The sequence below is a fragment of the Chlorocebus sabaeus genome, chromosome 8, assembly GCF_047675955.1.
Source record: "Chlorocebus sabaeus isolate Y175 chromosome 8, mChlSab1.0.hap1, whole genome shotgun sequence".
Taxonomy (NCBI): Eukaryota; Metazoa; Chordata; class Mammalia; order Primates; family Cercopithecidae; genus Chlorocebus; species Chlorocebus sabaeus.
The window spans coordinates 109,199,687-109,212,390 of record NC_132911.1 but is presented as its reverse complement, the minus strand read 5'-3'; the positions used below and the strand labels follow the sequence as shown (position 1 = coordinate 109,212,390).

At 34.1% G+C, this 12,704-nt stretch overlaps 1 protein-coding gene across 2 annotated transcripts in view; it reads right to left on the bottom strand.

Moving 5' to 3' along the window:
- Nucleotides 1-12,704, bottom strand: part of ZFPM2 (zinc finger protein, FOG family member 2) — a 478,449-nt gene that overhangs the window by 351,274 nt on the left and 114,471 nt on the right. For both annotated transcript variants that reach the window (XM_008001331.3, XM_008001332.3), the window contains one exon: nucleotides 10,040-10,141. In XM_008001331.3, the coding sequence (XP_007999522.1) occupies nucleotides 10,040-10,141 (102 nt within the window). The remainder of the gene's footprint in view (nucleotides 1-10,039; nucleotides 10,142-12,704) is intronic.

Below are 12,704 nucleotides of genomic sequence, written 5' to 3'. Positions count from 1 at the left end.
AGTATTGATGCCCACCATATCGAACCTGAATTTACTCAAGGATCTAGATTAACAATCAATTTACAAGAAATGTGGGGTATCGAAGAACATGCTACACAACACCACCAGGATGCAATCTACCCAATTTAGAACACGAAAAGTACTCCAGGAGAAATTTCATGTCCACAAGTAAGTGTGTGTATGGGGGGTGGGGGTTAAGTGTAGGGGGAGAGAGACTGCTATCCATTCAAAAAGACTTATCATATAAACCAATAGGTGGATCTTTGTTGAATCCTGATTCCAATGAACCAACCATAGACATTTTTTGAGATAAGTAGGGAAGTTTGAAAATGAATTGAACTTTAGATAATATTAAGAATATTTTTATGTGTTATATTGATATTTTATGTGTTATATTCATATTTGTTTAAAGTAAAAGTCCTCATTTATTAGAGAGACTATCAAAGAACCTATGAGTGAAATGACACGATTTCTGAAACTCGCTTTAAAATACTCTAGACACTTTGGGAGGCTGAGGCCAGGAGTTCGAGTCTAGCCTGGCCAACATGGTGAAATCTCTAATAAAAATTAAAAAAAAATTACCTGGGTGTGGTGGCGCACTAGGGAGGCTGAGGCAGGAGAATCACTTGAATCCAGGAGACGGAGGCTGCAGTGAGCTGAGATGGCGCCACTGCACTCCAGCTTGGGTGACAGGGCAAGACCCCATCTCAAAAAGAAAAACAAAACAAAACAAAACTCTAGAAAAAAAAATTTAGAAGGAAATGATGAAACCAGATTAGCTAAAAGTTGATAACTTTTGAAGTTGGGCAACGGGTACATGGGAATTCATTGTACTCTTCCCTCTTCTTTGATGCATGTTTAAAACTTTGCATATTAAAATATAAAAAATAAAAATAAAAACAAATTAAGTTAAAAATGATTGGTCTTCACAGGAATCATTACTGAATCTCTTTCCACCAGACTGAGCTAGCCCCACCACTGATAATATAGTTTTATGATATCATTTAAGTTACTTCTAGAGAACAGCTATCACATATGCAATAAGCATTCAAGAACCATTATTAAAACAATTTTCAGTTTCTGGTAGAACATACACTCTCTGAAGTTGAGACCACTCTGGTTAATGTACTGCCATATATCCTAGCGCCTAACACTGAGTGTTGCATATAGTTGATACTAAATACGTAGCTGAAAACATAAACTTGCCCTAACTAATTTATCTGTGTCCTCAGTCAATATTATCCTTCTAGTAATTTAGTTCCAAATTTGTGTCATATTAATATCAAATTGTATATATCTCTATGCATCTATTTTATTTTTCATGATTTTAAACTACTTCCAATGCATACTATTGTGTTGATCTTTACTTATATTTTAAGCCCACTTAAGTTCTTTTTAAAACCAGACAAAATAAAAACAAAACAGGTTTACTTCTTTCTTTCAGCTTTCCAGATATGAGAGTCAATTTACTCTCACATATATTTTCAGAGCACAATACTGGTACAAGGAAATCAATGCCAATAATCCCTAGTCCAACATACATATTTAATGCATAATTTTGGGTTTTGTTTGTTTGTTGTTTTGTTGTTGTTGTTGTTTGAGACAGGGTCTCATTCTGTTGTTCAGGCTGGAGTGCAGTAGCAGGATCACAGCTCACTACAGCCTCAAATTCCTAGGTTCAAGCAATCCTCCTGCCTCAGCCTCCCAAGTAGCTTAGACCACAGGTGCCAATCACCATGTCTGGCTATTGTTTTTTAAATTTTTTTGTAGAAATGAGGGTTACACCATGTTGCCCAGGTTGGTCTCAAACTTCTGGGCTCATGAGATCCTCCCACCGAGACCTCCCAAAGTCCTGGGATTACAGGCATGAGACACTGTGCCTGGACAGTGCATACATTTTAATAATAGAGATTATAAAAGGAATGGCAAATATATTTCTTATATACCAATTCCTACTGACGGGTAGTGTCTTTCTAAAGTGCACTGTTGAGATGCATTCTAAACTGAATTATGGTTCAATGAGAAGCAACACAGTAAAACTCTGTTAGTGAACACAACTGGGGTGGATAGTGGTTATTTAATCAAAATAGCCAAACCATAGAAATATTTTTAAAATAGCGTTATAAGCATTATATTTTACTTCATAATACATAAAAGCATCAAACTTTTCATATAGGGTCTAGACATTTTATATAGACCAACCAATTTGTGTTTCACTTGTATAAACAGCATTCACATTCTTCATGTATGATTTCTAGTTTGTTTCATTAGAATGGAGGATGTAAAAGCTTTTGCAAAGCTATTTAAGTGAAGTTTCTTTAATATTTTGTAAGATTTTTCTCGCAAATTATTCAAAGTTTTTTTGACCATACCTACATTTTTTAGTGATTTTCCTTTATCCAGTCTTTTGAAGATTTCAACATAGTTTTCATAGAAATAATATATTTTGTGTAAACGTATTTCATTGGTTTAGACAATATTTAAAATAAAGTAAAAATTATAGTAAAAAGTATGCCTAGGAAGCATACAAGTGACTGCCCACATCGTTTCTTTCTAACTGCTGGCTCCTGTATCAGTTTGCTGAGTGGCTGAAATAACAGGAATTCATTGTTTCACGGTTCTGGAGGTTAGAAGTCCAAGATCAAGGTGTCAACAGGATTGGTTACCTCTGAGGGCTGTGAGGAAGTATCTGTTCCATGCCTCTCTCCTCTAGCTTCTGGTGGTTTACTGGCAATCTGTAGCTTTCCTTGGCATGTAGAAGTATCATGGGGATCTCTGCCTTTATCTCCACAAGGCATTCTCCTGCGTTGTCTCCCAGAGAAGACCAGTTATATTGGATCGAGGGTCCACCCTACTTTACTACGACCTCATCTTACCCAATTATATCTTCAACAACCCTATTTCCAAAGAATACCACATTCTGGGGCACTGAAGGTTATAATTTGAACATATAAATTTGGAGGTATAGAACTGAAACCAAAACTGCTTCAATCAGTAAGTTTTAGAGAGGGATAGAAATTGTAGTTTAGTTGAGGGAGCTTCTACTGCAAATAGTGAATTGTCACATATTTTGGGGACCATAAGATAATCATAAAATTTGGCACTGTATCCATTTTCCAGTACTGTGTCTCATGAAAAGGTCACTGCAGTGAAAAGGTCCAAAGGAAATTTATCTCAAATTCATTATCTTTAACTTGAATTTCTCAATTTAACTTATGTAAACAAATTAGATGTTTGCAAACTCTAAAACAAGCCACTATCTAAATATACTTAGTTCCCATTCTTATACAGCTGAAGAAGTAAAACCATCATAATAGTAATAATAAATTGGTATACTTCATAAAGTTGTTTATGAATCAAAGACATTAGCTGTCTTTCCAAACAGTGATCCAACCTACTTTTTTTTTTTTCTTTTCTTTTCTTTTTGGTTGTGTTTACGTCTGTCCTAATTCTGTATAAGAGTGCAAATTGGAGTAGGGAATAAAAGAGAACTTTTTTACCGTGTTCATGTGGCATTCTGTTCTACAAAGAGTCAGGCTTTCATCTTTTAATCCAATATCCACTTAATGACACTACAGAAGGTTTATTTTTTACCCCCTCTTGTTTCATAAAGGGCTCAAAAGTCTGTACCAGTTTTTGACACTTTGCTATAATATTTTCCTGACCCCCCCATACACACACATGTGAGCACACACACACATACACACACACTCCTCTCTGCCTCATTTTCATATGGACACAAAGCATTGAGATAAAATGATGGTTCATTATAGTGGTACAGAGCTCTTATCTTCATCCGGCAAGAGTCATTTCCTTCCAAAGATTGAAATGCAAATGTGAAAATTAATGATAACTGCATTATCTGATAGCAGAGATAATACCAATTCACTGTCAGAGTAATACACAGTCATTCTAGGATTTCCTCCGCTTCTCACAATATTCTTCTTACTGTCAGACTATATCTATGGTTAACTATGTTTCATAGGTTTTTGTTAATTTACTTCAAATGGCATTTCCCAGATCTTATATCTACCACATTTTCCCAATCAAAAAAGAAACGAAATCAGAACTGTAATCTTCAAGCCCTTCTTTGGACTAGTAAAGAGGGGGAAAAAGCTGTATTATTAAGTGTGTGCTTCTATCTCATAGTGGTCTTCTGGCTACAGTTTCACTTTATGCAAAAGTGATCATCTTACTAGTTTAATTTAAAGTACAAAGCAGAACTTGCCTGATCATCTGTTTATATCCATCATGTTGAACAGCAACTGTATAAAGCAACTTATTTACAGATACCTTGACCAATTTCTAGTCAAGATGCAACAAGTAGACAGGTCTGATTTTGCCCTAGACATTTATTTTTGAAAATTTATTTACATTAAAAATTATTGAATTGAATCATGTTTTAAGTCAGATTGAATAGAACATACTTAACATAATCCTACAATGACTTTTACATTGCAAAATCATTTTGCCAAATTAACTCACTGCGCTAATGTTTAACAAGGACTTATTACATGTAAGGCATTGTAATGGCGACACAGGTACAATTGCTGAAATGATAGTAAAAGTAATATTAAGAGTAATTAATTGAGCACTTAGGAAGCTCTGAGCTCCATGCTTCAGATGTTAAATCTCATTAATGAGGTAGTTATTATTATTAGCCCTATTTTACAAACAAGGAAACTGAGGCCTTGGAGTGTTAATAGCTTGCTCAACGTCACAAAATTGATAAGTGGCAGAGCCAAGATATAAACAGAGGGATGTTTTTGGTCTTCTCCATTCATGACATTACCCAAAAATAATTTACCTTTGATGCATACTCTGACTTATTAGTGTAAAAGCAAGTTTTAATATTTGAAAATGTATAATTCAAAAAAAGATTACAAATTTTATTCTATTAATTCACAAATCATCAATATAGTGTTTGATTTTCTACTTCATTTTTATTGAAATGACCCTCAGCTTAGCATATAAATGTTAAAATCTATTTAAATAGAGGTATTTACTTATCCTGAAAAGTTTGTGTCAAAGAATCTCAATACCTGCTCAAAATGTTATAACTGTGTATGTCTACATTAAGACATGTTATGGGGGGGGAGGTACATGTACTTATTTGCATATTTAAATAGCATGATATTTTCCTTTATTAGAGCTCCTGGAAGTTTCAATTATAGCTTCTGTAAGCCTGATGGTAAGACCAAGATTTCATTCAATATTGTACCAGACAAATCAGATTTTCACTATTCCCAAGTGCAAAAAGAAGTAACCGTGTTTTAATCAGGTAATTCAGAGAATTAGCACACTGAAAGTTGATGTAAGTAAGATGTGACTTTTAAGGTGCTTGCTTCATAAAGGTAAATGACAGATTTATAAAAGATTTACCTAAGTTTTCTTTCCCTAGTCTCCTAAATATGAGTACATAAAACAGACTTCGGTCATGGAATGTGGTTCTTAAGATCACCAGGGATGTAAACACTATTTTCAAAATAAGGTCAACATTCCAACCATTGGTCTGTCTGAAAGGATGGAGTGAAAACTGTTTAACAAAGTTCAGTCCTAGGGTAAGGGAAGACCACTCACATATTTAGCAAGTCCTATTCTCTCCCAAGTTCTGTGCTGGACACTTTGTAAATATCATCTCTTTCAAATTTCATCCTTATCACAGTATTTCAAGCTATTATTATTCCCATTTTAAAGATAAGGAAACTGAAGCTTGGCCTGAACTTCTGAACTTAACATGCCAGAATCTAAAATCTGTACACTTCATTCTGTAGTTTAAACCATACTTTACTCTCCAGTCTATGAGATGCTTAATTATTGCATCAGTGACTCAAATATGGTACATGAATAATTAAAGAAGCCTACAGGAGGGAAATGATATCCAAAAAATAAGAATACAGACAGCATCATGTTACACCTTGTACTTCTCCCAAGTACTCTAAACAATTATTACAATAAATGCAAGATAAATATTTATTGAATACTTAGACGTATAAGAATATTGGTAAATGAAGAACTTGTGATAGTGATAAAACATAAAATTTGTGAGGACAAAGAAAAGAAAAGATGTTTACTTAAAAGAAGACAGATGTTATAAATAAAATATGGGCAAATACAGATGAAAAACCAGAATAGTGAAAACTAAATGTTCTGTGAATTAGATTCCAAGCAAAGAAGTGTCCAAGTAAAATTTTATAAGCAAGAAAGAACAATTACATTAAAAAACAGATGTCAGAGATACTGAAATAATGAGATAATGACTTTTATATTGGCCTGAACCTTCCTAGCTTAGTGTGTGTCTAGTTTTTCATTCAAACTATGAAAGATTCATAGGAACTTGAAGTATACTTAAATAGGAATCAGAAACATTTAAACATGAAAGAATTCCACCACAGAAACGTTTACATGTAAGATAATTTTCTTAAAGATTGTTTAGGTTACACTTAATCATAACAGCTAACAAAGGTGTGAGCAATAGTGATAACAAAACATATCTTTTAGTTGAATAACATAAGAAAAAAGTACTTTCCACTGTGGAATCTGCATTTGATAAAATGGAACACTTCAGACGGGAGTTGATTCATTATTTAATTCAGCCATCAAGAAAGGTTGTGGAGTCATCATCAATTAAACTCTTAAAAAAAAAAAAAAAAGATAAATCCTGATCCATCTTAAATGACATCAGCTCTATGCCTCAAATTCTTTAGATAATTTCTTCGTCCTTTGATTCTGTTCTCTTTTTAGTGAAAACCATCTCTCTTAGGGTGATGTCAGAACTGAGGTGGAGAACCTTAAAATTAGAAGACCTTGAAATCCAAATCTGTTTCAGTACCTCATATCTTAATCAATAATTTGTGGCTCAACTCAGTATAACAAAACTTTTCTCTTTATTTCATCAGATGTACTACTGGGCATTAGAAACTCTAAGAAGAATTTTTAAAAGTTCTGCTTCAGGACTCAACAACTGCAAAGCCACAATAGTAAATCACTGGCATTTTATGTATATGATCTGATTTAATTCTCTAAGAGTTGTTAAAATTATTTTCTATTTTTTACAAATGAGGATATAGGCAAAGAGAGAACAATTTTTTTTTTTTGCCAAAATTCCAATTTTTTTTGCCAAAAATCTCCCAGCTAGTGAGTATTAAATCCAGAATTGAACCTAAACCCATGGAATCTAAAGCCTTTTTTTAAAAAAAATTTTAATTTTTGTGGGCATACAGTGTATATATTCATGGGGCATATGAGATATTTTAAGACAGGAAAACAATGTGTAATAGTCATATCAGGGTAAATGGGGTAACCATCAGTAAAGCCAATTTTCCAATATGTTTGGAAACTGTCACTAAAAGTTGCACGATTTTCTCTCCTGACTACAGTTGGAAAATGCCAATACTATTTCATTAATAACAAAACTTGCAGTAGTAACATCGAAGTAATTGCTGTTTATGCAATAGTGAAAACACAAAATACCCTGTACTTTCTCCCAAATCTCCTGATTAAAGGAAATTAATGAATATCCTACCTTGAAAAGTAAATAAATGGATATTATTTTGTTATGAATCAACTTCAATTCAGGGAGTTTCATAATAGTAAAACCCTTTTTTTGGCTAAATATGTATGGAGAAAAAATTGTTACTCATTTTATAATAGACAAAGAAGCAATATTTTTGTAGGCATACCTGCTTAGAGACATGTATTTTCTCTTCAAAGTTTTGTCATAACCACATGTGCCCAGAAAAGAGTATAGTTTTTTTTACCAATATCAAATAAATAAAAACAACATTAAATTAAATACATTAAATAAATTTAAATGAAAATGGAAAATTCTTCACTTTGAATGACAGCATAATTCTTCACCTTGTTAACTTTCTCTCCCCCTCTTTTTTAAGCCACAAATACAACTTTATTTGTTGAGAAGCTTCCTGAAAAAGGTAGCACTGGGTGTACAGCCTGTGTTTGGCATTTTATCCCCTGAAATTTGCTTACTTACTCCCAAGTCACTGGAAAAGCTATGGGCCCCAGACATAAACAAAGATAAAAACCCACTCCCCACAAATTTTCCCCATTGTAAGAGTAAGCCAGAATGTACCTTTCTGCAAGCAGGCATATCTAAAATACCATCTAAATTAATTTTAAATGTAAAAACACTTCTAAATTAGCATATACATACTTAATTCTATGAATAAAGAACTATGGCCGGGCACAGTGGCTCATGTCTGTAGTCCCAGCACTGTAGTAGGCCAAGGTGGGCGGATCATGAGGTCAGGAGATTGAGACCATCCTGGCTAACATGGTGATACCCCATCTCTACTAAAAATACAAAAAATTATCTGGGCATGGTGGCACATGCCTGTAGTCCCAGCTACTTGGGAGGCTGAGGCAGGAGAATCGCTTGAACCTGGGAGGTGGAGGTTGCGGTGAGCCAAGATCATGCCACTGCACTCCAGCCTGGGCGACAGAGCGAGACTCCGTCTCAAAAAAAAAAAAAAAAAAAAAAAAAAAAAAGAACTATAAGAGGCTGGGCACAGTGGCTCATGCCTGTAATTCCCTTGGGAGGCTGAATCTGAGCTCAGGAGTTTGAGACTAGCTTGGGCCACATGGTGAGACCCAGTATCTACAAAAAATATAAAAATTAGCTAGTTGTGGTGGTGCATGCCTGAAGTCCCAGCTACTTGCAGGGCTGAGGTGGGAGGATCACTTGAGGCTGGGAGGTGGAAGCTGCAGAGAGCCGAGATCATGCCACTGCACCCCAGACTGGGCAAGAGAGTGATACCCTGTCTCAAAAAATAATAATAATAATAACTATAAGATTAAAAAGTTCACTCACTGTTTTTAAGTTAAAGGCAACCTCCATGACAAAACCAAGATGTTCCAAAAATCTTTTTCCTATTTTTTTTTTTTTTAAATCAAGGGAATCCTTCCCCACATTGAGAAGAAGCATCAAGCCATAAGGTGAAAATGCCAGAAGGCTATATTTTCCTTTAAACTCTTAAAATGTGGTAATAAGGTACTTTAAAAATAATACATTTTGATCTAAAATCTTGTATAGCATTATGTTATAGAATACAGAATACAAACATTTGTGTGTATGACGAATAACATTAGAAATGACATCATAATAATCAGATATACTCTATCTTCATTTTTGTTTGCATTATATTTTCCAGCTGCTGGTTTCAGAAAATTACTGCTGGAGTTCCTCTCTTCTTCACGTACAGCAGAGAGCAATTTGCAAAGTCATGCAAGGGTGAAAATGTGATTGAAATATAGGGATCGTTCTTAATGAAAAATGTTACTGCTTTGGAAATTATGGCTGAAACTATTTCAGAACTCACTTATATTCTTAAACCTTATGATATAACAGTCTCCATTTATAAATATACTATCAATTGTAAATTACTTGGCACCAAATGTAAAGACTTTTTTCTGCGGAGTTCTTTTGACTGTTACATATTTACATACATTTATATTTGTGTGGTGGAGTATTTTGATCAGTTTTTGTTTTTCTTTAAATGATTAAATGTTAAGATCTTTAAAATCAAATGTAATTTTACTCATCAAAATGAAAATGTTACCCAAACCTTAGATCAAAAGGGGGCATCTTTTGATATTTTCTAAACTTCTAAATATGTATTGAGGTTCAACCTATGACTTAAAACATGACTAAACTAAAAATGATCGCTCTTTGAAGTACTATTGTTTCTTGTTTCTAAGCTTTACTATTGTGCCCAATTTAAATCTGGATGTAGCTTAAAAATCCTTTGTTCAAAGAAGCAAGTAGTATTGACTAATTTTACATGAAGATGAAAGAAAAAAATGACGGAAACTTCAAGCAGTGGTAGCACTTTGGTTTTTATAGTTTATGTAACAAAAATCTAAAAGGTATTTTTAAAATAATAATCTATATTTAAACTCTCTTTAATAACCAGCACACACAAAAACATTTTTTGCAAGCTAACTAATGTTCAGGAAAAAAAGAAAAATGTGTATTTCTAACAGTAGTAAAGATGATTGAATTTTAAATATTCTCTCCTACCTGGGCCATCCCAGTCATCTGTCTCAACTCCAGATTGCCCCGGTTTCTCTGACTGTGTGTCCCCATCTGATTCTGCTGTCTCCTGGATTCCTTCATCATCACCTGGAAAACACCGACACAAGGAGAGAAAGAAAATGAGCAAAGACCTCTCTTTCACATTCACATCCTCATTAAGGGCTGTCCTTATCACATATCTAATTACAGGTTTGCTATACATATTGTCATTGTACTAATAAACGTTCATGATTATTTTGATATCTATTGTGGTTTCACAATAAAGAAGATCAGTATTTGTTATCAATAAATGAATGAAGTTAAGTACTATAAGCAATAAAAAACATTTCCATGTAAAATTTCCTTTGGAGTTCTTAATATATATAAGAAGAAAATGAAATTGCAGTTTATTTTTTTTCTAATACTTTTGATATAGAAAAACTTAACTCATTTATTTCCAAATTGTAACTTTTCTAAAAATAAGATGCAGATAAATAAAGATCGTAGAATAAGACATATCTATGGTTTCGGTTGAATTTAGATTACTTTGAAGAACATTTTTATTTTTCCCCAGCTTTATGCTTCCTAAGACTGGGTCTTATTTGTTTTAAAAATATAGTATAAAAGGCCATAATTAAATGATTAGCCAGTGACTCAACTCCTCACAATAAAGGAAACTATAAAGCTATACTTTTGCTTGAATAAATACACTAGTTTCTATAATTGTATGCCATCATTTTCACATTAAAAAGGCAGTAACATTCTGAGCAAAAATAAAGTTATGGCAAAGGAGAAACCTTAAGGATACAACCATATTTTAAAAGTAAAAAGTCTAATTAATGAGTACCTTCATTTTAAGTGATAATGTAGCAAAGTATGTGCTGCTTTTAAGGAAAAGTAATCCACTTTAACACAATGTATACTTTAAAATATTAACTAATATGTTGCCATAATTGGTAATAAAATAAAAACAAAATAACAAGAAAATATGAAGACAGAAAAAAATAAATATTAAAATCACAACAACTATGCCTTGAATTTAATAATGCCAAGTTTTTTTGTTTTGTTTTGTTTTTGTTGTTTGTTTGTTTTTGAGAAGGAGTCTCACTCGCTGTCACCCAGGCTTGCGTGCAGTGGTGCAATTTCAGCTCACTACAACCTCCACCTCCCAGGTTCAAGCGATTCTCCTGCCTCAGCCTCCCAAGTAGCTGGGATTACAGGTGCCCACCACCACACCTGGCTAATTTTTGTATTGTTAGTAGAGACAGGGTTTCACCATGTTGGCCAAGCTGATCTTGAACTCCTGACCTCAAGTGATCCACCTGCCTCGGCCTTCCAAAGTGCTGGGATTACAGGTGTGAGCCACCGCACCCAGCCAATAATGCCAAGATTTTTAAATTAAATTGCTTGCCTATCTAGCTTTCTCTGAAGTATCCAATAACTATTTTCCATATAGTTGCCCAACTCTGTAATACTACTTAAATCTTTGTATGATTATACAAAAAAAAAAAAAAATACATTGAACTTCTAAAAACTTTCAAAGTAACTTAGAAAATACAGAATTTTCAGGAAATCATGATTATGATAAATGACACAATGTGACATTAATATGAGTTTTGAAGTAAAAATTCCATACATTTTATTTTCATTTCTATGTGTAGTTTCATAAAATAAATTTAAAAATTGGAATAAAGGTAAGGAGAAGGAATGTAGAAACCCAGGGTCAGCTCTGTTGAACTCAGTTACTTAACAGAGTGCATGGATTCTGGTGGATATTAAAGAATAAAATACATAAACCACACCACTGAATCTCATGTCTGAAATTGAAAGATTTTTGAAAATTGAGTTATCTTTTCCTTTCAGAACTATCAGAACGAATACCAATGAAATTCCCTCCATAATATATTTATTGAGCATCTACTATGTTTAAGAAAGTGTGGTAGGAGCAGTATGATATTTACAGAAAAAGACAGTCCCTTTTTGAAAATATAAACACAATTAAGGAGAGTAAGTTGACAAATGAAAATGCAAGGTAAGGTCCAAGTTTTTAAAACAATATTTTAAAACGTTTTTACAACAAATAAGATCAAGTCTTAGCAAGCATAAAGGCACAAAGGCTCAGGAACAAAAAGGGGTTTATCATCTGTGCCCCTTTTTGCAGGTTACATAGATGCTAGCCCTGAACTAACCAAGTTCCCTTCTGCTGACTGTACCTGCTCTGGCCCTTCTCTATCGAGACTCCTCCTGTTTCTCTCAATCCAGAAACTATGGGATGAAAGCTTCTCTCAATCCAGAAACCATGGGATGAAAGCCTGGTGAGCAGAAGGTTTATGGTATCCATTTGGATTGGTCAGATCCCAGGCCTTATCAGTAGTCTTTGAATATCACCCCTGCATACATGTAAGTAGTGAACTAATGTCATGTAATTAGCAGACTGGCATAACTAGAATCACAATCTTAGTCTTGGTGGAGAACCCTAATGTCTCCTGGACATTCTCTGCTTGCCCCTTCTTGCTGGCCCCAATCCACTTTCTTCCTTCTAGGCCCTGCTTTGTGACCCAGGGATCCTGAAATCTACTATAGACTCCAACACTGGAGCTCCCTTGGCCTCTGATTTCTGAGTTCAGCCACCAGAGGCACTGATAGCATAGCAGAGGATCAGAGGTAGGAG